Raw genomic sequence first — 27,213 nt, 5'->3', positions numbered from 1 at the left:
TGGGACTTAGAAGAAAGATAAATAAGTGGGGACATGATAGGAGTCATATAAAATTATGAATGATCTCTCTGCTGTAATACTAGAACTCAGAGCCATCCAGTGAATCTGAGTAGTGGGAAATTTAGGCCAAATAAAAAGTTCTTCTTCGCCCAGGGCAGAGTTAAACTGTGGAAGTCACTCGAACAAGATGCAGTGATGGCCACTACCTTGGGTTGCTTTAAAAGGGGATTAGTCATGATGACTCTGTGCTACTTCCAGGATCAGAAGCAGCAAGCCTTGCAACACCAGTTGCGAGGGAATATGAGATGGAGGGTTCTGTTAAGTTTGTGTCCTGCTTGTGGGATTCCCAGGGGTATCTGGTTGGGAAACAGAACTAAATAGGTTTTTGGTCTGATCCAGCAGGACTCTTCTTATGTTGGACCTCTCTCTCTCTCTCTCTCTCTCTCTCTCTCTCTCTCTCAGTCTAAGCTACTTCACAGGGTTGCTGAAGTCCTTGGAGGAAGGGTGGGATTAAAATATACATTATTTTGTGGGGCCAATATGGCTCTTACTACCCTGAAGGGGGGAAATGCTAATGCTGAAAAGGGGATGCACAAGTCACTCAGGGCCAAACTACATGTTAGTTTATTGATACTTTTTAAAATATGTGCTTAAACTGACTATTTTTATTTTGAAGAAAAGCAGCAGCAAGGCCCCAACCCAGGTCACTACTGGGAAGGCTGTATCCTTCGTGCCCACCAGCCTTTAAACCAGGAATGGGGAATGTTTGGCTCTCCAAATGTTGTTGGACTGGGAATTCCCTCACCATTATTATTATTATTATTATTATTATTATTTATTTATATAGCACCATCAATGTACATGGTGCTGTACAGAGTAAAACAGTAAACAGCAAGACCCTGCCGCATAGGCTTACAATCTAATAAAATCATAGTAAAACAATAAGGAGGGGAAGAGAATGCAAACCACTGGCTACGTTGGCTAGGAATGATGAGAGCTACAGTCCCAATGCTTTAACTGCTGAGAAGTTTGTGATCAGGCAAAGGGCTTGACAATGGTGAGGTCTCCACGGTAACTAGACAAGAGGATTCCAAGGGAGGTGAGGTGGTTGTGTGGCAAAGGCAGCTCTTTATTACCCAGCCTGAACCAATGGAAAATGGAAGAGAAAAGAAGTGACATCTAAGAAGGGACAAGGGGGAAGAGATTCAAGATGGGGAACATGATGAAATTGCTGGTAAGTGAGCAGAAAGAAAAGAACAGAGTTTTTCGGCTCTTTTACATTATTTCCACAGCGGGATTTGCTGGAGTAAAAGTTTATGAATGGGGATCGTAATCCAGTGGCTCTGAGATTATATATATATATAGAGAGAGAGAGAGAGAGAAAGAGAGAGAGAGAGGATAACTTTGATGGTATTTTTATGTTCTTTTCACAGACTTCCAGTTCTGAGACCACCCAAAATGACAACGCAGGTAGATAATCCTCTTCATGCCTTTTGTTATTGATTAGTGATTATGAAGCAGCAGTTATTTCAGGAGCAGCAAAATGAGGCCTATTGCTGGGGTGGGCAACTTGCAGACCTCTACATGTTTTTGGCCTACAACTCTCATCAGACCTTACCATTGGCTATATGGGCTAGGCTGATGGGAGTTGTAGGGCAAGCATCTTGAGAGCCTGTGGAGGAGATTTGGGGTCAACCCAACTTTCTTGCAAGGTTGACTCCTGGACCAAACGTCTTGATTCCAGCTAGACCCTCGGGGAATAAAGCCAAACACACTTTAAGGACCAAAGCAAGTTTATTTACACACACTAAAAGCTAACACGTAAGCCTCTGGTCAGGCAATAAAAGCTGGGGGCGGGGAAGGGAACGGTAGGAAAGGGGGAGGGATGAGGTGAAATGCAAAGGAAAGTTTAGCAGCAAGCAATTACACCATAAAACCATTAACCCCATCCTAGTCCCTGCCGCAGCGGCGGCTGGCCTTCCCCCGAGTATCCAGACACTTAAAACACAAAAAGCCTAACTAAACCCTGAGCAGCATTCCCCTGCTCAGACCAGATCTTCCACTTAACACACGTGTAGCCTGCAGGAAGATGGAGGTCTCCAGCGACTGGCCTCTTTATCCACTTGCCAGCCAACAGGCCCCGTGATCCGTCTCCACCAACCCCCCAGGCGTCCTCTCCCTGAGGAGCAAGGCCCATCCCTTTAAAGCATTCCTACCCACAGCTGAAACAGATCAACATCCCAATTAACCCCGATAACCCCCCCCCCCCCAGGTGCTGTGGTGGGAGTTAGAAGTGCAGGGCAACCAACTATGTGATTGACCTTGAGGGAGCTTCCCAGCTCACTCACTCCCCTCGGGCCCAGAAGCCTGGCCAAGTTAGACAATTTTAACACAGTACCAGTTTCAGCAATTTTGTACCAACTCAGCAACTTTTAGCTTGAGGCTACTACCTGATCTCCTATTATATAAATAAATGGATTAATATGTACAGTTGATGTTATAATATTTCTGTATGTTGTGTTAGGTTGGGAGGGGAATTCTGCAAATTTTCTTTCCCTAAACCATTTTAGAAAAAGCAGGGAAAGCTTTAAAAATGGGGTTTAAAGGTGTTTGGGTTTTTTGCACACAACCACAAAATACTTACCTTTTTATTCCCCCCCAGAAATCGGGATGCCAACAGATGAGGAAATGTTATCCATTCCCATCAGTAACAGTGTTTATGCAATTCTTAAGAGAAGAGAAAACTACCTGTGTAGTCTGCTTCAGAAGAAGTTTGGCTGCATCACTGTCCTTAAGAGCGTAAGGAATCCCACTGAAGTGTATAGGAAGAGCCTGAAGGAAGGAATTGAAGTTTCAGTCTGGGTAGATGATCTGCCAAGGCATGAGGCTGATGCTTTGGTGAATGCAGCCAATGAGCACCTCCACCATTTTGGGGGCCTTGCATTTGCCCTTCTAAAAGCTGGAGGACCAGAAATTGAGGAGCAGTGCAAGCATTTCATTGAAAAGAATGGACCACTCAGCACTGGCCAAATAGCTGTGACTAGTGGAGGAAGGCTCCATTGCAAGCAAGTCATCCATGCAGTAGGTCCAAGGTGGTCCAAAGATCAGAGGGAGGATTGTTGCCTGAAACTTGAAGCAGCCATTATCAATATCTTGAAATATGTGAATGCTCCAGAAAACAACATCAAGTCCGTGGCCATTCCTGCCTTGAGCTCAGGGATCTTCAACTTCCCGCAGAACTTGTGTGCTCAAGTGATTGTTCGGACTATAAAGAATTTTATCCAGCTAGCTCCACTATTTGGCTACTTGCAAGAAATCCACCTTGTGAACATTGATGAGACGACCGTTGAAGTCATGAGAAGGGCTTGTGAAGAATTGCTTGGCGCTGATGACATTGAGCCTCTGAATGGGACTGTGGATTCCATCACAGTCAATGAACTCTGCCTACAGATCAAAAAAGGGAACATAGAAACGCATAATGTAAGTTTCCATGTGCTTATAAGTTGATAATGATGGGCTTAAATATGAGAGCTACAGAGTTGGAAGCTGAGGGCCGGTTCATATGATTGGTTTTTGCTACTGCAGCTATGTAGTAGATAGCACCTGCTTTGCATGCAGAAGGCCACAGATTCAATCCCTGGCATCTCCAGTTAGGGCTAGGAAAGAATCCTGTCTGAAACTCCAAGAACTGCTGGCAGCCAGTGCCGACAATACTGGGTTAGATGAATCAATGGTGTAAGACAACATTGTACATTCCTTGGTTGGGGGCAGTGATGAATTTTCCCATTACTTGGGTTTTGAGTGGTTGCAGGTACCAGACGAGCAACATCATGGAGCACGTAGTGTCAGATCATTTAAAATGGGTGGCCCATGTTGGATCACAATTCCCATCTTCCATGACCCCTGGCCATGCTGACTGGGAAGGGGGGAGTTGGGAGTCCAACAATGTTTGGTTCCTCACTCATGTTTTTAATGGACGGATGGACTCTTATAATTCATATCCCCTCTTCTTCTAAGGATGCTTCTACCTCCCTAGTACTATACTATGTATGCAAGGGGGGGTCTTTAAAGATACTCTTTCTTGAGGAAGTGAATGCTTCCTTTCCTTTCCTTTGCTCCAGCAATAACTCAGAAGGCACCTCTCTTTTACAGTTGAATGTGCTGTAGCCTTGGCATATCAAGGATACTGTGGAGAAAATCACCAAAGCATTGGCATTCCAAGGAGATCCATCCATTAATTTATAAGCTGTGGGGCTTACATCCTTCAAGTCCTTTTGGGTGAAGGATCCAGTAGTATACTGTTCTATATCAGAAGGAGAACATTTTGAAATGCTCTAGGCCTACTACCTAGAAACTCTGCATGCATCCAACCTGATACGGTTTCAGATTTTAGATTATTCTTTTCCAGGCTGCCATTGTTATTAACCCTGTGATTGTGCAAGATGATCTCTCCCAAGGAACTATTTCAAGAGCGATTCTGGAAAAAGCAGGTCCAACTATGCAGGAGCAATTTCTGTTTGAGTTACAGAAGTTTCCACCAGACAGTCCCAAACTCATACTCACAAACGGATATAATATGGACTGCAACTTTGTGCTCCACGTGGTATGGCCACCTTACAGGGAAGGCAGTGCACAGGAGGTGATGTGCTTTTCTATTAGCGTTCCACTTCTTAACTCCTTTGAATGTGAAAAGACAGCCAATATAACTCTGCTTTTTCTCTAGCAGGTACTGAAAGCAGCTGTTTCTCAGTGTCTTTTCAAGACTCAGGAGCAGCAGTTTTCATCCATTTCTTTTCCGCCCCTTGGGATTGAAGATTTGCACTTGCCAAATCGTGAAGTGGCAGAGATTATGGTGGAAGAAGTCCTATGCTTTGCAGAGGGGCATCCTGGGAAGAAACTGGATGTATACATTGTGATTTCTCCAGACGACAGTGATGTCTATGAAGTAAGATGCTGAATATTCATTGCAAGTAGAAAGTCTGGAGAATAACTGCCATGTTTATGCATTTATTTCAAACAAATCCATTTTACTGTAGTTTATCATTTGCTGCTGTCTTGCTATAAAAGGCTCCCATCATTTCCTTTGAGATAGACAAACAGCTTAGTTTTATTTGGGAATTGTCACCACTGCCCATATACTATTTGGTCTAATTCTAAACACATATCTGAAATACTTCAGACAGTACAATATACAGCAATAGGTTTGGCTTTCTGTTATGGAAGAGGACAGGTGACATCAGATGGTGAAGAGATGCAGTGATTTGTACACCCTGTCCTAAACTGGTGCAATCATTTTTAGGATTGGATCAATAAGCAGCTGAGGGGTGGAATATTTTTCAGAACTAAGAGTCATAATGACACTATCAGGAGATGCAGAGTTGCTTCTAATGTTCCTGGATAGTATGGAAAGTAGTCGCATTTGTGTAACACTTAGAAATATGGTAGATATATAATTCATGGATTTTCTTACATTTTTTGTTGCATATATTTGGAATGGTCTCTCTGGCATTACCAAAGAATAAAAACATGTAGTCTGGAAAGTAAAGTATTTTGTTTCACAGTTCCCTGTTGCAATTTCTGAAACTCTTATGGTTTTCACCTGGCACCTACATTATACTCTTTTATACACCAGGTGAAGACTTTTTTATTTTCCCAGTATTTTAACATTTTACCATCTTAGTCTTTTAACTTTGCTGTTTTGAAACTGTATTTAAATCTGTATTTTAAATCTCTGTGTTGCTGCTCAGTTTTATTCTGGTTGAACTACTGTAATTTTATTTTGTGTTTTTATATTGTGGTTTAAGTTTTATACTTCAAATTATACTTTGTGGTTTTAATGTTTGTGAACCGCCCAGAGAGCTTCAGCTATTGGGTGGTATAGAAATTCAATAAATAAATAAATAAATGATTTTATCTAATCCATTTAATTTGTAGCTCATCCCATCCCAAAAGCATATAAAGTGTAATGATATTGTTAAACAGCCTTCCCCAACCTGGTGCCCTCCAGATGTTTTGGACCACAACTCCCAACATTCCAGACCATTGGCCATGCTGGCTGATGTTGATGGGAACTGGAGTCCAAAACATCTGGAGGGCACCAGGTTGGGAAAACATATCTTAAAACAATGTACATAGAAATGACCTAGGACAGACAACATTTATTATATATTTTATTATAAAGTTTCACATCTCGCTTTTCCACAGCATTTGCAATAATTGGGGTGATTTACGAAAGTGTAACAAATATTCAGAGGAAGTGGGCCAAGTCCTATAAGGAAAGGTTGAAGGAATTGTATAATTTTAGGGGTGAGATTTTCCTAATTGATCCATTGCTGCCAGGGTAACTACCCAACAGTGATCATAGTGTCATATCACTTCCACGAATAACTGGATCATTTGTTTCCATGCCAGTGTAAAACATCAGATCTAATACGTGTTCTCTTAAGTGCTAACAGGGACAATTTCTACTTGGAACAGACCCTTGGCTGTCATGGAGATCATGGTGAAATCAAGAATGGCCTCTGCATTTATGTTAAAGTCACTCAAATAAAACAAAAATATAGCCTTTACGATCAGCATGGCTAAGGCATCTCTTATTCAGTAAGGTGCTTGCATTGTCAAGTGACTTTGCAGTTTATCCTAGACATTTAACACTAGGAATGTGCCTCTCATTGGATATGTTCTGTAAGTCAAACTGTCTTAACAAATAATTGCCACTTGCCACAAAACTCTAGCACTAATGATGTAAATGGTCCAGATCAATAGCTGTATTATATAAATTATTTCTTGTTTTTCTCTTTTTGATAGGATTTCTGTGCCAAGCTTATGACAATCAAAAACAAACTGGAAGAAAAGATGGACTGCAGCAATATGGATGCTATGGGTAATAGATGGTTAAGACAGAAATTCTCTATTTAACAGTGGATTATAAATCAGGATTAATAGAAAATGGAGTTCCATGTACACTTAGCTTCCTCCTATTATGAAAATGTTACACTCAGGAAGGTGTGAATTAAAGAAACCTTTGTGGAAGATGAAGGCTTTGAGGAAGAACTTGGAAGATGAATGGGGTTGGAGAAGAGCCAGAGAGAATTAGTGAAGTTGGTAGGAGATATTTCAGGAAGGACACATTTTAAATTTTAGAGGCTGGACAAGGTTCAAAATGGATATATTCAAGGATAAGGCTGCATTCCAATACACACTTACGTGGGAGTAAGTCTGATTGAATGCAATGGGGCTTCTCAGTAAACAGATATAGGATTGCCCTGTAAATTGCAGGAAAACTTCGTATTTTAAGAGCAAGTTAAATACCTCATGTTATTAACTCAGGAGAGTCACCACTTTGGGGCAGGACCACAAGACTGTCTGACTGCTATTGAGCCCAGCATAGCCTTATCCCCCTCTTGTCAATGACCTTGCCAATTTCATCCTCTACTTTGGGGCTTCCGGAGTGCCCCTCACCTGCATCAGATCACAAAAAGGAAATAATTTTGAGCCTTTATGAACATTTTTGCAATTTTGGGGGGCAGGGGCGCTATTTAGCCAAGCATACTGATATCTCCTTGTCAATGTCATCAATTTCATTCACTGCTTTGCCACTTCCCTGGCTAGACAACACTTAAAAAAAAAAAAAGGCTGCTCACATTCTACTGAAGTAATAACACCTGCCAATAAAACTCCTCTCCTGAAGCCACTGGTGCTTTCGGCACCCACACCCACACACCACTGCTTCGTGCTTGTTTCTGTTGCTAGTTGTCCAATGTGCATGGGGGTGACAAGAGTGAGCAGGATTGCTATACATATGCAAGTTTCAAGTCAAATCCACTAAAGCAAATCCTATATCTACTGTGCTAAAGTGGAGTAGTTTTACTGCCCTTTGGTGGATTTGCACAAATCTCCCCAAAAGTTTTAAGAAAGTTGAATTTGTGCAAATCTCCCCAAAGGTGAAAAAAGAATATTAAATAAACGCAAATCTCCATGAAAGTGGGGAAAAATATATATATTAAATTTGTGCAAATCTTCCAGAAGGTGGAGAAAAAAGTGTCACTATCAAGGGAGATGACGAAGTGTAGGATTAAATTGACTAGTGTCGTTTCAAGGTGTAATCAAAAGGGTATATTGTTAGCAAGATCATAAGGTGCGGCCAGCAGGGTTCCCCCCCCCCCGCTCTTACCAGGTGTGTCTCTTGCCGTTTTAAACAACCTTCACTGAAGCGACTCTGCTTGGTTCAGCAATTACTACAAGCCACCCTAAACAACCCTACTACACACCATGGGTTCTCAGGGTGGCTTGTTTGTGAAAAGCAACTCATGATGAAACAGCGGCACTGGGTTCAGATGTCACTAAGCTACCCTGCATCCACCTGTGGCTTACCGTGACAAGTGAACCTGGTGCAGCTGATTCATTGTGGGTATATTTTTTTCAAACAAGGTCAGAGAGAGAGAGAGAGAGAAGGAGCCAGAAAACCAGAAGGAAGGAAGGAGAGAGAGAAATAAAGAGGAACCAAAGAGAGAGAAAATAGAAACCTAAGAGAAAGAGAAAATGTGAATAAGAGATAAAGAGAAAAGAGCCAGGGAAAAAGAGAGAGAGAGAGAAGAAGAAAAACAAGAATCTAAGGAGAGGGAGGGAGAGAGAGCAACCAGAGTGGGCAGCACACACAGAGGGTTCACATTCATGCTCATACACAAACACAGATAAAGGGGCACTCATAACATTTTTGTGATTGACACCCCCCACCCCATTCCCCTACAGCAGTCACTTTGTGCCCAGGGCATGGGCCCAAACAAGTTGGAGAGCCCTGTGCTAATGCAACAACCATATTTTTTTTCCAGAGCTACAGACTGACATACAAGCCAATGCAGGTTATGAAAGAAATGGGCCATTTGTGGAACTTATTGGACGCAGTCATGAAACTCTGGAGGAAGCAGGATTGTGGCTTAAGAACATCATACAAGTCGAGGAGACTCATCGGATTGTTATAAGGAATTACAGCATTCTAAACCTTGGCAATGGCCAGCCTGTTGAGCTGTCTCATCTTCAGCAGCATTTTGGCATAACCATACAAGAGAGTTTGACTGAAGAGGGGGCAGCCCTAGAGATCGAAGGTCCCCCCCGAGCTGTGATTGATGCTACTTTTGCAGTCGAATTCATGCTACAGACTACAGCCAAGCAAGAACCCTTGAGGACAGATGGTATGTGTGACTTTGGTAAAGCAGCAGTTTCTGCAGCCAAAATTCTCCCCATGGCCTGAGTTCGATCCCAGCGGAAGCTGGTTTCAGGCAGCTGGCTTGGGTCCACTCAGCCTTCCATCCTCCCGAGGTCGGTAAAATGAGTACCCAGTTAGCTGGGGGAAAGGTAATAACGGCTGGGGAAGGCAACGGCAAACCACCCCACTATATAAGGCCTGCCAAGAAAACGTCAGCGAAAGCTGGCGTCCCTCCAAGAGTCAGTAATGACTCAGTGCTTGCACGAGAGGTTCCTTTCCTTCCTATATAACATAGATAAGCACACCAGCTAAGCAAACAATCTGGTGAAGAAATTTGGTTTGTTAAAACGCTCTGCTTTGTGAGTTTTTCTTTTTTTTTAAGGGCAAACTTAAATGGACCTCTCTGAAGAAGAGTTTGGAAACATACAGGCAATTTCTGTTATAGATTCAGAGACCAAAAGATGCTTGGTTTCATGAGGTCATAATTCTGTGCTTCTGTTCCCTATTTAGCTTTCTGTGCCTCCCTCTCAGTTGTGCAGTGCTGGAGTCCCTGCAAATACTGGACTTACAGAATGCAAACAGAATTAGTCGAACTGCATAAACATGAGTTATGTATTTACATATTTATATCCTGCCTTTCCATTTTAAAAATCTGCGAAGTGGCTACCAATATTAAAGTCAAATATGAATATAAAAGCCTTTTGTCATAGAATAGTAGAGTTGGGAGGGGCCTATAAGGCCATGGAAGAACAAGAATTGATCAAAACAGCAACAGTCGATGTCACCTAAAAACAACAACCAGGAAGTACATAAAGAAATTCCATAACAATCGTGCCACCACTGAAAAAGCCCTACTATGCTTGGCTTTCAAAGAAGATTTTAATGCATGGGTAGGCTCACACGGGAGTAGTAATGCTCATATGAGAACATTAAAGCTCATACCAGAGTACTAACAATATTACAGAATCTCAAGAACCGGTGTTAGGTTGTGATATTTAGGTTAGATATTTGGATAATTATCCCACAATAAATTTTGTAAACAAAGAGAAGTATATAGATAACTTATTATAATGCTGCAAAGACTGAATACACTTTCACATAAGGCCACAGCCTATAATAATTAAAATCCAGTCAAATGTCATACTTTACATAAGGTGCTTCCAGACAGAAGGGTCCTAGCACTGTCAGAAGTCATTGTGCAGCTATTTTACCCTCACCTCCCCACCCCCTATCGGAACTTCCATTTCAGTAAGATTTTTACATTCCAGTAAGAAAAAAGACAGATGGAAGTCATAGCATTTAATCTGTGTTTCAAAGAGTAACTATCTCCGTTTTGTTAAGCAAGCAGAATGAAATGACAGCATCCCTGTCTGATAACTTTACAGTCCATTTTTCAATCGAATAATAGTAAAAGTAAAACTATTGCCTACCTTCAGGACCTTTGGGAAACTGTCCTCATCAAGAAGGGCATGTGGAGACGTCAAGTAACTGTCGCTACCAAGTCACTCCAATAGAGTCATATCTTCAAGAATTCAAGTACAAAGAAAAACAACTTGAAAAAGCTGGCCTCCAAGTTCTCAAGGTAAAAATATGATCAGCGGCAAAATAATTCTGAAAGATCTTGTGATACCTTACAGATGCGCAAAATCAACTGGAACTTTGTAGGGAAGATCAAAGTCAATCTGAAGGTCACCAGGTTTTTATTGATACAATTTTCGTGGTCTTGATTCTAGAATGGCCGTTGACAAATGACCAGTCCTCCCCGTCTTTGAGCATAGCTGGCCATAGAATGCTAAAACTGCAGGGCTTGGAATCCGAGGACCAAACTAAATGTTCCTTTAATCACACATAGTGGAGCTATGCATGATTATTTCCCCATCTCTCCTGGAAATGTGGACAACTGGTTTGGATCTGGACCACAGTGCTTTGGGAGAGGAGGGTTTAAGCTTCCTCTCCCCCTCCTATTTTGTCCCAAAATCCCATCTTCCCAACTGAGGGTGGAAGGTTTAAAGGGGGAAAAAAAACTTATTTCAGAACAAAATGGGAGTGGGAGAAGGAAGCATAAATCCTTCTCTCCCAAAACACCATAAAGCTGTGCATGCGTGAAGTAGGGGAAACAATCGCTCATAGCTCAGCTATGCATGATGAAAAGAATGTTTTGTTTGGCCCTCAGGTACTCTTCTGAGAGTAGGAGTACTCTTTACATTAATGAAAGGTACTGTGTTCCAGCGGGAGGCACCTGCTGGGGTGTGTGTGCGCGGTTAGGAGGTGATTTTCCCCAATTCTCCAGAGCAGAGTTTCTAGAGGCACAGGGGGAGAGAAAATTAGCAAACTTCATCCCCCTCCCCCCCAGCAGGAGCATCCCACAAGCAGCTGGGATGCTCGTAGGAACTAATTCTAAGTATTGCAAGTCTCCTACCAATTATAAAACAAAATAAAACCCCAACCGTGTACTGTTTATAGACCACAACCCAGTACAGTTGCTCTGGAATTGCTGAGCATTCTTAAGTACGTTGCAATGTGTCCAGATTTTGCATTGAAATCTGATACGATACAAACATTTCACCGCTGAATATAACGTAAAGCTTACTAAATAATTTTACTCCAAATGTCTAATACATGGATTTCTGATCACCACTAATGTTGTTGGCGGTTGCACTTTAGCATCTTAAAACAAAATGTTAATAGTACCCCAGTTAGAGAGCTGGGACAAGTCATTGTAAATCCTTCACAGTAATATGTGTGATCCTATGTGATGCTACATCTTCCCGTTGTTGATAAGAGATCTAGGTCAGAAACTAAACAGGGCAGTTAACACAGTGGGCTTGCAAGTAGGTCCCTGGTTCACGCCTCTGCCTCTCCAGGAGAACTGGGAAAGGCTCCTGTCTGAAAGCTGGCAAGGTGATTTTCTACCAGTCAGCATAGAAAATGCTCAGCTAGATGGACCAGTGATCTGACTTGGCATAAGACAGCTTCCCACGTTCCAAATGCACAGTTCCAAACAGTTATTGCTACTGCTATATGCTCAAATGTATGTAAACACCAATAGGTAGAAATTGATTTGTTATCCTTGTTCATTATTACATTTATATTGCTCAGAGCAATATAAATGTAATAATGAATGAACAAGGATAACAAATCAATTTCTTGCAAAGAACCCCAGGTGGCTTACATAGTCTTCCTCCTCTCCATTTTATCCTTACGACAACCCTGTGAGGTAGGCTTGGCTGAGAGTTAGTAACTGGCCCAAAGTCACCCAGTGAGCTTCCATGGCCAAGTGAGGACTAGAAGCCTCATTTCCCAAGTCCCAGTCCAACACTCTAACCACTACACCACACTGGCTCTCTCACTCCAAGGACGTCAGGGCTGTGTATAAGGTTCTCCCTGCACCAGTTTTATCCTTGCAACAATGCTGTGAAGTAGGTTAGGCTTAGACATAGTGAATGACCCACAGCTACCTAATGAGGTTCATGGCTTACCACTACACCACATCATCATGCAGAGAACTATATCATTGGTTCTTTTTTCCCTCCTGGAATGGTTTTTGTTGTGTAAACAACCCTAAAGACTAGTATTTAAACTAAAAATATACTGGGAACTAAAACCGTATGTTAGCATGGGCAATATTGAGCTGGAGTCAAGTGCATTGTTCATTTTTTATTGCAGATCGAGAAAATAAGTAATCCTCTTTTAGAATCCGCTTTCCAAAGGATTAAAAGAAAAATTGAAGGAAAAAATACAGGAATGCCAGTGTGCCACAGGCTATACCATCATGTCCCAGCTCAGTATTGTAGTCTGGTCTGCAAAGCTGGATTTCAGAAAACCTACTCCGCTTCACATGGTAAATCATGCATATCTCCACAAATATTATTGGAATCCTTCACAAAGCTTGCAGTTTATTTTCATACACTGATGAACTGATGCAAGTGCATATAAAACGAGACATACAGTGCAGTTAAAAAAAAAGGTAAAAAAAAAGTAAAGTCAAATAGTACTAAAAGGAACAGAAATTATGTTGGTTAATCTTTATCTGGGCTGGGGAACCTCAGGCCTGGGGACCAAATGTGGCCCTACTTCTGACACCACAGAACCACATTTGTTTGTGGGGCATTTTACTATCCCAAGATACCTTTTCTTGGTAAAATGCCTCCAACAAACACATTTGTGTATATTTTTTTCAAGTTTTGGGTAAGTTTTATTTGATTCATATAATTTTCTTTTCCGTTACAGCAGTGCCGTGGGCAGCCTGTGGCCCTTCAGATGTTGTTGGACTGTAACTCTCATCTGCCCTAACCAGCATAGCCAGTAGTGAGGGATGCTGAGAATTGTAATTCAAGAACATCTGGAGGGCCACAAGTTGCCCATCACTGCCCTACAAGAGAAATAGTCTTCAGTGTCTAAATCCCAAACTGAGCCAAATGTCAGAGCTGGATTATAGTCTCCTGTAGTACCACCGTGATTACCATATTCCCAGTTCTTAAGCCATTAGAATACTGGCAGTTTCCACCATGCCTCCTGGACTTGATCAGTGGTTACTTGGGCCGTGCCTATATGACGCTGCTTTGCCTCTGGATACCAGCCAAACCCCGCAGCATTGCTGCTGTGACGCAGCAGCAATAGAGTTACACCCAGGAGTGAGCACAGGCTAAAAATCACTGGGGGTGTGGGCTGATTCCCCCTCTGAGACTTTGTCTCTGTAGGGTGTAGGTGTGAATGGGGCGGCTGGACTTAGGTTTTGGGGGGCTCTCCTTTTAGGTTTTGGGGGGCTCTCCTTTCTCCTAGTGGTTTGAAGGAAGTGTTGAGAGGGTGGATGCTTCTCCCTCTGTCACAGGAAGGGGAGATGATGGAGCACTTTTCCTTCCCCTGCCTGGCGAATGGAGGTAGGATGGAGAAAGGACTGTGTTTCTCTCCAAATATAGGGATGTGCCATCCATTTCTCACTTCAGGCAGTGGCAAAACTCTCCTTGCTCCTTTCGGGGTAGGGGTGTTGTTTGAGGAGGGGGGTGCTAGGGAGATAAGACGCTGCCTCGCCCACACACCCAGCCATTAATCACTCCCCAAACACTTGACACCAAACCCTGGGAAAGGGAGACCCACCCCTAGCAATGCCCACTCCTTTAACCTGAACCAAGGCCACTACTGACAGACAGAGAAACAATGTGGTAACCTTGGAGTAAAGCTAGAAGTTGTGATAAAAAGAAACCATGAAGAAAGCGCAGCTTTGGGGTGAAAAGCCCAATGTGGCTGCAAGTTGGCGGCTACGTCATAAAAACAATGCAGCGCAACTGCACAGCCACCATGGGGTATACAGAGCATATAAGTAGCCTCTTGGTTCTGATGATTCTACCCAGGGTGTGATTGAGAGTAGGCCAAAAATAAAGCAGAATCATCTCGTCTTTTGTTCTGCTACTATAATGAAAACATCGCTGTTTAAACAGTCTGTGTTTGTGTTTTCCAGACCAGAAGTATGGAGCTGGTATCTACTTTAACAAGAATCCCAGGAACCTTGTAGCAGATTCCAGGGAAAATTGTGAAATGGACCGCTTGATCTGTGTATTTGAGGCAGAGGTTGTAACAGGTTCATATACAAGGGGCAATCGACGCTATGTAGCACCACCATTAATGAATGCAAGCAGCATGAAACTCTATGACAGTGTCGTTGATGATATTCTCAACCCTGAGACCTTCGTCATTTTTAATAGGGAGCAAGCTCTACCATTATATCTGTTGACTTGTTCCCTACTTTGGAATCCAGCACAAGAGATCAGATTGGGACCATCAGCCCAGAATCTATGAGGCCTTGAAGTTCATCAGAATACAGGTGCTAGGTTCTGTGTATAAAGATTAAGTAACTTATATATGGCAGTTCTCCAATGCAGTGAAAAATCTTGCCTCATTACAACCCTGAAATACCCTTATTGCTTAATAAGCAATTTCATCAAAGGAAGTCAAAACATGTTCTAATTTTTATTTAAAACAGAACTGCTGCATTCACCATATAAGTTCTCATATTAAAATACCACCAGTTTACCATCTTCACAAATGTGTGTTTTTCTGTATGAGAATATAATAGCACGTTGAAGACTATGCATATTTATCAGAGAATATGGATATTGCCCAGAAAAGATTTATCAATATGCCTGACTCCCAATTCCTAAACTCTACTGTCTGTCCTGCTCCATAGGCTGCCTTCATAGCGCTGGGTTGCTGCCATTTTTGAGAAAATCCCACGCTTTTGCTGCTGCAAGGTGGTGGCGGCTAATCCTGACACAGAAGATAATGTGGGCTGTTTGTTGATTGTGGCTGCTTTGCCTCCCTCCCCGCCCTGCAACTTGCAGAGGTGAGCAAATCTTCTGTTGCAAGAGCCCAGCCGCACTGGAATGCTTTCGGAGCTTCTCCACTCCTCCCCAGTGATTCCCAGTCATTTCTGGGTTGTTCATTGGACCTCCAGAGTGTAGTTTGTAACCACCAAAACTTGCCACCAGTCTGAGAGCAACTGGTCCTTGGAGCCAAGAGCTGGACAGACACCCGGCCCCCTTTCAGATTATAATATCATATGGTTTCTGAGCAGACCACAAAGATATTAAGCTATGGTGCCAGTCGTAATATGCCCATGCAAATAAGTATGGTCTCCAAGGAACCTCTGATAATGTGCAGAAATCAGCAATGTAAGAAAGGAGTTTTGTACATCGTTCGTTCAATATATTTTGTCTGCAAGTGATGTTAGAGAAAAAAGGACATGTGAAGTTACATCAGCACAAACACTGAGGCATACTTCTAAGAGGAATTACTTTAAATGCTGGCTGCAATTCAACATAGCCCCTGTTCAGAAGACATGCTAAGCCATGGTGGGTTAAGCATTTTGAGCTGAACATTATGGCTTAGCATACTTTGTGAACCATTCCTAACCATGGTGGCTACATAACCACAGTTTAAACATGCTCACTAACCATAATGAGTTAATTCAGTGTTTGGAGCACTGTATAGATAATCAATGAAAATGGAACTGCTCCTGCTCATTCAGACCTTCATGAGCCCTGGGGATACAGGACTGTGACCATTCAGCAGGTTTATTCTTGCATACATTTCCCCCTTCCTAAAGGCAGACATTGGATTTTGAAAATGGAGGCAATGATTCACCCTGTGTAGCTGCAGATTTACCATTGGTAAATCAATCACCATAGAGCACAAAGGACCACTTTCCTGGGCACAAATACACAGCCATCACCTGCTACCTATAGATCTAGCCAGCCCACTCCTCATGAAGCCCATATGTGTGGATTAGTTCTGCTTGATGCACAGATAACCTTTTCATAGGGTCCTGGTAAGTAGACTGCCTGTCTCCACATGGGAGACAGGCATAGATGCATACTTGTGTTCAACTGACAACTAGCAGGAAAAATGCTCCCCATGCATGCAGATGGCTCATGACATCAATACAATGCCAAAAAGGCTTACTAAAAGGAAGATCATTGGTGCACACACCAGTTTTCTAAAAAGACACAGCACACTTAAAGAGGATTTGAAAAGAAGGTATTCTAAACTTTAAATGAACACAATTCACTATTTTATTCTGCACTTTATTTTATTAAAATTTTCCCATGTAAACATTTTCTAATTATTTAAAGTTGCCCTTTAGTGTCCTAATAATATATATATATTATTTACAAAATAACTAGGAATGCTTGAGATTGTACATAGCTTTACACTCTCATCTGGTCCTCCAATAAATTTCATATACAGTAACTAAAAAAAGAAAACAGCACAAACTAGATGTACAAAGAAGTACATATTAAAAGTTGTCAATTACCACTGTAATTGAAAATCCCTGATCTTTATATCTGCAATAGCCAGAATACCTGAAAGTTATTCCAAAGCTTCTGGGATTTCTCCATCATCTACAATAAGCATATGAAGAATTCCTTCTCTTCTCTTCCCACTACTGATCGCTTTAATGCAACAGTTATGCTTTCCAATACTGAAATGTGTTTCTGTCCCATCTTCTACAAATTCACCCTGGTACAGAAAAGGAAAACAACAAAAACAATGAAAAGCTATCCAAAGCCACCAAATAGTTGTTCTAAAAGCACAGCAAGGCACAGGCAAATGTTATTCGATGTGGTCACAATCTACTGGAAATTATAAATCACAGCACAGAGTTTAGGCTGTAATGGAAATGCCCTGTATTGGCCAGATTATAAAGATTTTATCAATGAACCTAATCAACACCGTATTTTCGAGGCTTATAAACCCCATTGTAAATAGACTGTTTAAATATATGAGAGTAGGTTCACTTTCCTGTAAAGGAAGAGTGCCTCACATTGGGTATTCTAGATAGCTATTCTAATTGCACAGTCTTATGTAAGTCTACTCAAAGTACATTTCCTTGCTTTTTAAAGAGGGGAAGTCATGTTAGTCTGCATTGCAGCAAAAACAACAGAGTCTTGAGTAGCAAATTTAATATGACATAAGTTTTCATGGACTAGCTCCCACTTTGTCAGATGCATTATCCTTAGTTGTGAGTATATAAACATATGGTTGGGTGGATACTGTAAAGCAGTACAGGTCAGAGGGAAATGAAATGAATCACAGAATAGCAGAGCTGGAAGGGGCCTACAAGGCCATCGAGTCCAACCCCCTGCTCAATGCAGGAATCCACCCTAAAGCATCCCTGACAGATGGTTGTCCAACTGCCTCTTGAATGCCTCTAGTGTGGGAGAGCCCACAACCTCCCTAGGTAAATGCAGAGAGTTTAGATAGTATTTCAATTCAATTAGAACTGGAATGTATGCAAAATACCTTATCTACCACTAGTGTTTTGAAGGGTCACTGTGCTTATATTACATAATAAATTAATTAGTCTTTAAAGTACTGCAACATCCTTTGTTGGCTTTACTTGTTTTTATAGGGTAGTTCTGACAAATCCAACTGTCTCTAAATTTTAATAGTCTTAATTCTGCACACCACCACTGTAGCGCAGTGGCTAAAGTGTTGGACTGGGAGTCGGGAGATCTGGGTTCTAGTCCCCACTCAGCCATGAAACCCACTGGGTGACTTTGGGCCAGTCACAGACTCTCAGCCCAACCTACCTCATAGGGTTGTTGTTGAGAGGATAAAATGGAGAGGAGGGGGATTATGTACCTTGGGTTCCTTGGAGGAAAAAGGCGGGATATAAATGTAATAATTAAATAAATATGAAATGGGGGGGAGGAATGCCATTCAATATACATCTGTTTTAAGTAACTTTGTTCCATTGTAACATAAGTTTTTCTCCTTAAAATTACTATTCTTCAAAGTGACATACCGCTGTTTCCACTTTTTTACCATTGCACCAGACATCCATTGTATCCTTTTCTATAAAGGAAAACACACACAAAAAGTCTGTCACGAAAATTATTATATCAACATTCTCTATGCCATATTAAGCATAATTATGCATGATTATAGGTCTAGACCAAAGATGTTCTTTTGCAGTTCATATTTCAGTTTGATTTGCTTGTTTGTACAGTTGCCATACATATATGCTCCCTCCTTTTTAACATATGCTTAAAATGTAGTTGTAAATGTTTGCATATATTTTGATGTAGTGTGGAAAACAATACCACAGGAAAAGGGAAAGGAGGGACTTAGCACAATGCTCACCTTCCATGGGCCAGTTACACTAGTAACAGTTACATCCCTGTTACACTAAATATCCTAGAAGGAGGAAAGTTCTCCATCTTCAGAACTGTACACTTCCTTCCCATGACTATATAGGTATATATAAAAAAAGTTGAGGCAGACAGCACTCGAGCACTATATAGGCCTTTGGGAGAAAGAATATGGTGTCCGTTATCCTAAGCCACCCCTGAATCTCATCCCTTCCTGAGAGGCTCTCGATTCCAGACAGGAGCATTTCTCTTATGGAATGGAAAAACACTAAAACATTTTGTTGGAGGTCTCCCTCCTAATAGTTCTGTTCCCTGGTCTCTAGTTAAATGGAGACAGAGAGATCCAAGACTAGAATTGATCGGTCTTCCATAATCCAATTTTGTTATCCATAATATACAAAATTCACATTTTGCTGAATCTATTATTAGAATTCCACTAATAGCAAGAGCATACAATCTTGTGACCATCTATGCAAGCACAGGTCATAGATTTAAGCAGTAGGGATCCATAATTTCCCCTTTGTCAGCTCTTTCTCACTCTTGCTACAGTGCAGCTGACTGCATCAGACAAGCCAAATTCTGTAACAAGATATACTGACTTCTCTGACATGTATAAATTATTCAGAGTTAAACAAATGTGCATTCTTTCTTTTATTTTTGCATGAATTTGCAATTTTAAATTTTATATAGTTTGGCTTTGCTAATCATATGAGGGGTTAAGAGTTATATAGGCCAATGAAAATTTTACCCCAAGGCAATGGAAATCTTACTCAGCCACCGCCCTGATTCCTGAGATTTCAGCAGGTATTGCTAACACAGAAGTATCTTCCAAGCATATTTCTAAAGACATAAAGGGCGGGGGAGGGGAGTTTCCAAGTGAAAGTTCTCAGCTGATTTCTGCACCAATATCACATTGGACAGAATCCAACAGAACACTTACACCTCTGCTAATTCTCTCAAGCCCCACCAATTCCCATCTGCAAGTGGCACCCACCACTCACAGGACAAAGTTTTAATGCTTCCAGGGCAACCAGCAACAAGCAAAAACACTCATTTTTGGAATGGAGCAGGTCAGCGGAGATCACATAACTGAGTTCCGCTGATCTGTCCCAATCAAGAAATGAGCAGTTCTGCTCATTTCAGGGCTTCCTCTAACATGCATACGGTTCTGGAGGTAACTCTGCATAGTTTCTTATTGGCTTTCCTATATATGTCAGGACAGATTTCCATCTTAGCTAGAGTAAAACAGTGCTTTGCTTGGACATAAATAAAGCTGATTAGAACACTGACAACATGAGACTATGGTTCAAGGTAACCATATTAGGCTTAAAGGGCCTGGCCATCCATGGGGTTGCCATTGGCTCCCTGACATGTCTTGTAAAAGAAAAGGTGTGATGGTAATATCCTCAGATTCAGTGTATTTCCCTTCCTTTCAAGCTCATGGCTGCTGCTTGCAAAGGATGGGAAAATGCAGAATGTGATATGGACCTGTCTTTCTTTTGCTAGATAACAACGAAGTCATGGGTTGGCGGCAGCCACAGATCCTTGTAAATTTTTGTTATGCCCTTAGAACAAATTAGTTATTGTCCTTAGTTATGCCCTTAGAACAAGTTAGCAGCTGCAGTGCATATACTAAAGAAGGCCAACACTATTTACTGGATTTGTACCTTCCTTAACTTTTAAAATGCCTGCAAACAGCACCATAAAACCAACACCACACAATTTAAGAAACATTGCTAACAATAAATCAGACAATAACAAAATTATTACTAGCACAGCTTACTAAAATTTATAAACCATTTCCTGACCAAAAAGGCCTTGCTAATTCTAGAAAGCCTCCAGGCTCAGGCAGGATTTTCTCTAGCGTTTACTTCAAATGAAGGAGTCACAACAAAATATATCAGTACTCTTCAGAGGAAACCACAGAACTACTAAACAAATATGTATGAAACCATATGGGATGACGTAAGAATAACCTACCTAAAACAACCCTGAAATCTGTACCATCCAGGTGTACGACCCAAGTATTTGTTGTTTTTGATCTGTTCTCCATGTACTTTTTGAGACTTTTCCCATCAATTTCCAAGGTATATTCATATGCAAAGCCACTGACGGCATCAATGTTAATAGTAGCTTTTGTTTTGGCAGCTCCAACAGTAAATGTCTCTTTTCCCACTAGCTTGAACATCCATTCTTTTCTCATTATTTCCTGAAGAGTAAAAAATGGGTATTAATATAATGGATATTTTTGCTTCAAAAGATACTGAATACTTTAAATTACATTAGAACAAAAAAGATCTTAACATCAAATATACATCTACACACAGGTGGACTATTACTCCATCACTTCAGTGAAACGTTACAGTACAACAGGAAATACAAAATACAAGGCTGTTCTGTGCAAATGGATGGGGTGTTACAGAGTCTATCAATACACCTTTAGACATGTATGCATGCATTTTCACTCCTGATTAGGCAGGTAATATTGGATGAATGAGAAGTTCTAATTATTAGTTATTTAAGGGCAGCAAATTATTAGTTATTTAATTTATTTTTATCATATTTTTAGTATCAGGGAAGGGAGAGATTGGTTGAGGGGGAATTGGGCCCAGCAAATAGCCTGATTGAATAAGGGGTTTGGTATTTGTTTGTGCCCCACTGATTCATTTTTGGGATGAGCAGTCTGCAGCTCACCCATCTCTACTTTTTATGGCAGCAGTTCCCAGTACATAGCCTGCTATTTAGATTTTTTAAAAAGCAGTCCTCCGCCTACTGAGAATAAGGTGGGATGTCACTCCCTTCCCCGTTCTTCTCCAGATTGCTCTACCTGCATGTAATCCTAAACCTCTAGTGATAGCAGCTGAAGGGTCGATGGATATTTCAAACCTCATTTTCCACAGGTGGAGGTCTGCCTGTAGTGGGAGTGGAAAACTCCACTAATGTTGCTCTTCTACCTGCAATGCTCAGAAGGCAATGGCCCCCCAAAATGGGTGATGTGGGGGTGTCAGAGGAAGCCATGGATTTGCAGGATCCTGTGTCTTCCCATTCCTCAGATATACCCGTCCCTCACAAAGGCTATAAACAATGCAAATCCTGGAGGTGGTGTAATTAATACCCTTCCATTTACCACAATGAGAGGAAATGAAGTAAGAACCAGGGAATGGGGAGATAAGGAAAAGCTGCCCCCAACCTTCCACCCTCACTGCAATAGGCTGATAGGGCTTTAGATTTGGAAGTAGATCTGCCATGAAATCCCCCCACACCCACTGTTAGTATTACACTCTTAAGAACTATTCCTTTGGCTAACCAGATTTTACCTACGGAAAAATGTCCACTACTTGTTTTTCAAAGAATTCTGTGCATTCTACATAAGAATCTTACCTTTCCATCTACATATACAACACGTTTTCCTGAGGTGGTCCCATGTTCAAATTCAATTTTGTGAACGCCATCACTTAAACCTACTTCCCAGATAGCCACCAGGTCTGTCATTCTGTCCAGGTAACTGTAATCAGATCTATAGGAATATAAGTTCAGATATACCCAATGAAAGCAAAATCTACAATCCAGAGACCACCTGTAAATATGTACAAAGGTCAGCAGCTTATTGTTCTGCATTGAAGTGCTTTCAAGCTTGGTAACATGTTCTGCAGGGGTATTTTTTTAAAATGAGAACTGAACACTGCACTATACATAGGCTCAGTTGACACAACACCATTGAGAAAAGTGTTGTCTGGAGAGAAAACACCCTACAGTGGAGTGGGTGTTTTTTTAAACAACAACACTTCACCCTAAATCTCCACACTGTGCAGAGGAGAGTTCCTGCACAATCATTGTGTTCTGTTTTGTCTGGAGGGCTCCGTGGAGTTATGTGTTGAGTGGAGTTTCCCAGTGGCCATAGAGTTCTCTGGCAAGAGAGGCGAAAGGAGAGCCATTGGGATTTTTTGCAGCAATGGCTGATGGGAAGCCATTGGGAGGACTGGGGAGGAGAGAGGGCAGAAGAACTGTCAATCAAACGCTGCCTTGAGATTTACTGCACTCCATGGGAGGCCACACCCACACAACAGCGGAGCTAGAATATGTTGTGTGGTGGGTACTCCTCCACCGTTGAGTGGAGTTTTCCCGCTGAATAGAGAAAAGTGTTGTGTGAACTGAGTCATAGAGAACATACTGTGCAACTCTCTATATTGGAATCCTAGTCCAGAGGTGTCTCCAATGGACTTATATAGTCTTTATCAAACTGTGTGGAAATACACTCCCTACCCTAACATTTCTAGAGCAATGGGGACTGAGCAATATTCACAATATATTTAAAACTGAATATTTGTATCTCAAAAGACAGCACAGACAAGAAAAGAACTAAGTGGACATTAAATTTGACATATAGCTATTTTTAAAAAACTGTTTTCCTTAATCCAATGGATTTTTATTCTATAGACATGTTTTTCCTTAAATAAGACAACCTTTTTGTGTTTTAAAATACTGCAACACCTATCACCAGTGTCACTATAATCCATTTTAGTAGTGATTTCTGAAATAATTTACAAAACAACTATAGTACATTTTAGAGTTTACTAAACAAACATTTATGTTTAAAGAAGCACAAATTAAGATCCTGTTTTTAATACATATCAAATTAACTTGGTTTAAGTGCATAATAAACTTGGCTAATTATTTAAGTTGTATTGATAGCAGCAGTTCTGTCACTATTAAAATTTGAGGAGGCCCTCCTAGACCTCTTACAGTTCAGAGTACTTTTACCTTACATCATCTTCATAGTCAGTACTCTCATCCCGGGATGCCATAGTAACCAAAACGGCCTTTAATCCAATTAGCAGCAAGAAAAGAAAAAGCAGAACACTGGTAGCAGCAAAAAAATAATAAATAAATAAATAAATAAATAAATAAAAATGTTGAAAACTATAGTGCCATGTTTATTAGGAGGCAATCCTTTTTCAGTTTCTCCCTTTATGGTTGAGTTTCTAAACACATATAATTAAACCCTATCAAATATAATTTAATAAATTTCTTCATCATGGCAATACATAAAACAGTGACAGACATAAATCACTTTGATTTGTAGACATTTACTGGATTTCTATCTACAGTATATTCACAGTGTTTCTTAAGTTACACCAGCTTTGCAAATAACTTATTAGCCCTCAACATTTTTTGTACATGCCCACTAATCCACACATTCCCATGCTAGTAATTTGCGGCACAGTGATAACCTGAAAACAAACAAACACACAAAACAGCTCTCAAGTTTATAAAAACTTCACTGCCAGGTTGCCAGATTCACTCACCAGAGACTAAACGGTGAGTGGCTATAAAAAACCCTGAATTACTATGGCAAAATTCAATGGGCGTTACATCCATGCTAAATTCACTTGTGCCACTGCTTGTGCAACAGAGTTTTAGTACTTCCCAGAGAAAACCCTGAGATGAACAGAAACACATTTCTCAACTGGGAGAGGTCAGCAGAGCTCCCTTATGCAAACTCTGCTGACCTATCCTGTTGCTCCAGAAGTGCTAAATCTCCAATGCCATAATAAATGTGTTAGTTTTTGAAGTGCTGCAAGACTCTTTGTGGTTTAATCCAACTCCAAAGCTCTGGATGATTCCCCTCAGTGGTTTCATAGAGATGTTAAACTCAATTCCTCAGCTGATCCATGGAAATTTACATCACATCTCCCAAGGGCTGAACATCTCCCAATAATCACCTTCTGTTATTACACCAAGAAAAAAAGGAGCAGAACCAGTCCAATGCCAACAGCCATGCTCCTCCCAGATATTCCAGATGGTACAGTTAGATGTCAAGGGCCACAATATGAAATGCTGAAAGGTCAAACAACATCAACAAGGAAACACTTCTCCATCTATCCTCCAGGAAAACTAAGGACATCTCCATAACCAGGATGAAAGCCAGACTGAGAAGGGTCAAGGAAGGATGCATTTTCCAAGAAATTATTTAAATTGCTCTGCCTCCATGTATTGGTTTGGATCCAGATTTTCTGTCCATGGGAGCATTGCCTGGGTGGGGTTCCACTCAGAATGATTACATATACGAAGAGAACTGAGGTCACAAACTCTGCTCATCCTCTCTTGATTTCAATGTAGCGTAAGTGAGAAGTGTAGCAAGATGCAAAAAATGTTAGGAATCATCTTTAAGAAAATTTCTCATGAAAACATAAGAAGAGTCATTCAGGATCACACTAAGGGCTCCAGAGCATCTACTTTCCCCACCCTGGTTTGTCTCTGTGATTTCTAGCTCCATTTCATTAACGCATCAAGCTAATGGCCCTTTTCATGTGGGTTTGTGGTATTATGCTATACCAATGAAACCTCCCTTTCACTTGTTTGCACTTCCACTCCACCCCTGCCCTGCCCCTTCTTCCGCCTCCAGTTCATTGGTTGTAACATTGTGATGGGCGTGGGCTCCTTCCTCCCCCACCCCCTGGGCTCTGGATTTGTTGTCTAGTGATTTCCAGATTTAACGTTTCATTGGCTGGGCTCCGTTTCTGCAGGCAATGAGAGTGGGGTTGGAGCAGTAGAAGTCCATTCAAAAGATTCAGCACAAGTCTGTTGGTTTGACATGGTGCTGGAGGAGAACTGCCCCACCCTTCCCTTTCCTCAGCAAGCTCTCCCTTCAAAGCACATGCCCCCAACAAAGGAAATAGTGAGGGTACAGTGCTACACGAGGGCTGAAGGGCACTTTAATTCTGTTTGGGGAAAATAATCCAGACTTTCCCCACACTAGGAAAACACAAAAAAGAGGGGGAAGGGCAGGGTGTCTGCAGGACAGGCACAGCATCATCTGAGTGCTGTACTGCAAAACTACAAACCAGGCATGACGAGAGTGTGATAAAACACTGGTGTGATGGAGCCCTAAAGTTCATCTAGTCCAGCAATCTGTTCTCACAGTGGCCGACCAGCCCTTGACCAGAAACCCCAGGAGTGAAACAGCACCCTCCTGCCATGTTCCCAAGTAACTGGTGTACAAAGGTCTCTGTTTAATTTAGCTTTATTTATCGTCATAGAATTCTAGATTCTTCTACAAAAGTATAGCCAGAGTTTTGGTAGAAACTGCGTAAGACCTCTCTATGTAGATATATATTGGTGGTTGCTGAGGTTAAGTAAAGGAGGCTTTGCAAAATGATGCTTCTTTATTCCTGATTAATCTCAAATTACCAGTTATTACAGCGTGTTAAAAGAAATAATACTATTTCTGTTCTTCAATTCGCTGATGAATGATAAAATTTCAGAATAAAAGAACAGGACTTTTTTATAGGTTACCTAAACACACAATCTGGATTAGTTTCTTTTAACCAGCAAAAGGATGGCTCTCCCCCCGCCCTTTAAATTCATGTTATAGATGAAGCAGGAACTCAAGACACCGTTTGTCAAACGCGAGTATGAGACTGTTAATCCGGATTAATAACGACGGCAGATGAAGGTTTGGCGATAGCACGATTTATACACATCATGGTCCTCGCGGTTTTTCTAGGTCAGCACAGCTGAAAGATACAGCAACTGGGGATGGGAAGAAGGGGCATGTTTACCTGCCGTGTAGGCTGGTGACAGAGCCTCTCCCTTGCGACCTCCCGAAACCAAGGCCTTTTCTTGGGATGGAGGCAGGGACCAGCAAGGTACGTGTATGTATGGCAAGTTTGCAGTACTTCAGACAGCCGCTTCTACCCAACCCGACAAGGAAGAGGAGTAAAATTATGGAGGATAGTACTGAGGAATTTCTTCTTATCTACTTTCCCTTCATACCTTCGCGGTTTCCCCAAACCGTTACTCCGCCGGTCGCTGCCTCCCACTTCCCTTATAGTCCCGGCTCCCAAAATGGCGGCCGGGCCTGGAGTAGGAGAGCGAGCGGGAGCGCACCGATTGGAGCGAGCGACCAGCGCGTCTGCCCTTCACCCGGCAACACACCTGGGCCTCCGTCACCGGCTGTGGGTTTCCTCCTCCCCCCCCCCCGCCCCGCGGAGCTTTTCTTCTCCAGCGCCGCCCCTCCGCCTTGGCACCACCTCTGGGAACGCCTCACTACGAGGGCTGCGCCCGCCCCGCTCTCCAATTCCCCTCAGCAACCTACCAGATTTTCTTCTTGTTGCTCCTCCTCGCGTTCTGCAATGCTGCCCCGTCGTAATTTTTCTTCTACGCAACGTTTGATACTTTTAAAAATTATTATTTCTGCTCCCTCCTTCTTTCCTTGCTTATTGTTTTCATGACGTCCTCCCCCGCCGTCCTCAATGGGATTTATTTCTGACTCAGCATGCAGAGGATCATCTCAGACTTCACTTGAGCCACCTGTTTTGCGCTGGTACTTGAGTGCGGGAACTACTCTATGCTCTT

At 41.7% G+C, this 27,213-nt stretch overlaps 2 protein-coding genes across 3 annotated transcripts; one reads left to right on the top strand and one right to left on the bottom strand.

The window, feature by feature from the left end:
• Positions 1 to 1,435: 1,435 nt before the first annotated feature.
• PARP9 (poly(ADP-ribose) polymerase family member 9) lies at positions 1,436 to 15,124 on the top strand. Its single transcript, XM_063118652.1, has 9 exons — positions 1,436 to 1,470; positions 2,663 to 3,480; positions 4,409 to 4,639; positions 4,727 to 4,945; positions 6,808 to 6,883; positions 8,832 to 9,191; positions 10,642 to 10,787; positions 12,872 to 13,046; positions 14,664 to 15,124. The coding sequence occupies exons 2-9, from the start codon at positions 2,671 to 2,673 to the stop codon at positions 14,999 to 15,001; spliced, it is 2,355 nt and encodes a 784-aa protein (XP_062974722.1). The 5' UTR covers positions 1,436 to 1,470; positions 2,663 to 2,670; the 3' UTR covers positions 15,002 to 15,124.
• A 1,659-nt stretch (positions 15,125 to 16,783) lies between these two features.
• FAIM (Fas apoptotic inhibitory molecule) lies at positions 16,784 to 26,700 on the bottom strand. 2 transcript variants are annotated; one of them, XM_063118651.1, is made up of 5 exons: positions 26,632 to 26,700; positions 22,237 to 22,372; positions 20,836 to 21,064; positions 18,510 to 18,559; positions 16,784 to 17,221 (listed from the first exon to the last, which is right to left on the bottom strand). In XM_063118651.1, the coding sequence occupies exons 2-5, from the start codon at positions 22,345 to 22,347 to the stop codon at positions 17,072 to 17,074; spliced, it is 540 nt and encodes a 179-aa protein (XP_062974721.1). In that variant the 5' UTR covers positions 22,348 to 22,372; positions 26,632 to 26,700; the 3' UTR covers positions 16,784 to 17,071. The 2 variants fall into 2 exon arrangements, with proteins under 2 accessions (XP_062974721.1, XP_062974720.1); XM_063118650.1 differs by lacking the exon at positions 26,632 to 26,700 and adding an exon at positions 26,418 to 26,582.
• Between the last annotated feature and the right edge of the window lie 513 nt (positions 26,701 to 27,213).

This window comes from Elgaria multicarinata, chromosome 2 (genome assembly GCF_023053635.1).
Source record: "Elgaria multicarinata webbii isolate HBS135686 ecotype San Diego chromosome 2, rElgMul1.1.pri, whole genome shotgun sequence".
NCBI classification, from domain to species: domain Eukaryota; kingdom Metazoa; phylum Chordata; class Lepidosauria; order Squamata; family Anguidae; genus Elgaria; species Elgaria multicarinata.
This window is presented reverse-complemented; position numbering and strand designations above follow the sequence as displayed.

Bases quoted from the DNA above. Each gene is read 5' to 3' on its own strand.
- FAIM (XM_063118651.1), bottom strand. From the start codon at position 22,347: ATGACAGACCTGGTGGCTATCTGGGAAGTAGGTTTAAGTGATGGCGTT. The intron at 21,065-22,236 runs GTAAGATTCTTA...TTTACTCTTCAG, and splicing joins TTGTATATGTAGATGGAAAG to GAAATAATGAGAAAAGAATG. The intron at 18,560-20,835 runs GTAGGTTATTCT...TTTCCTTTATAG, and splicing joins AGATTTCAGGGTTGTTTTAG to AAAAGGATACAATGGATGTC.
- PARP9 (XM_063118652.1), top strand. From the start codon at position 2,671: ATGCCAACAGATGAGGAAATGTTATCCATTCCCATCAGTAACAGTGTT. The intron at 3,481-4,408 runs GTAAGTTTCCAT...ATTCTTTTCCAG, and splicing joins GGAACATAGAAACGCATAAT to GCTGCCATTGTTATTAACCC. The intron at 10,788-12,871 runs GTAAAAATATGA...TTTTTATTGCAG, and splicing joins CTGGCCTCCAAGTTCTCAAG to ATCGAGAAAATAAGTAATCC.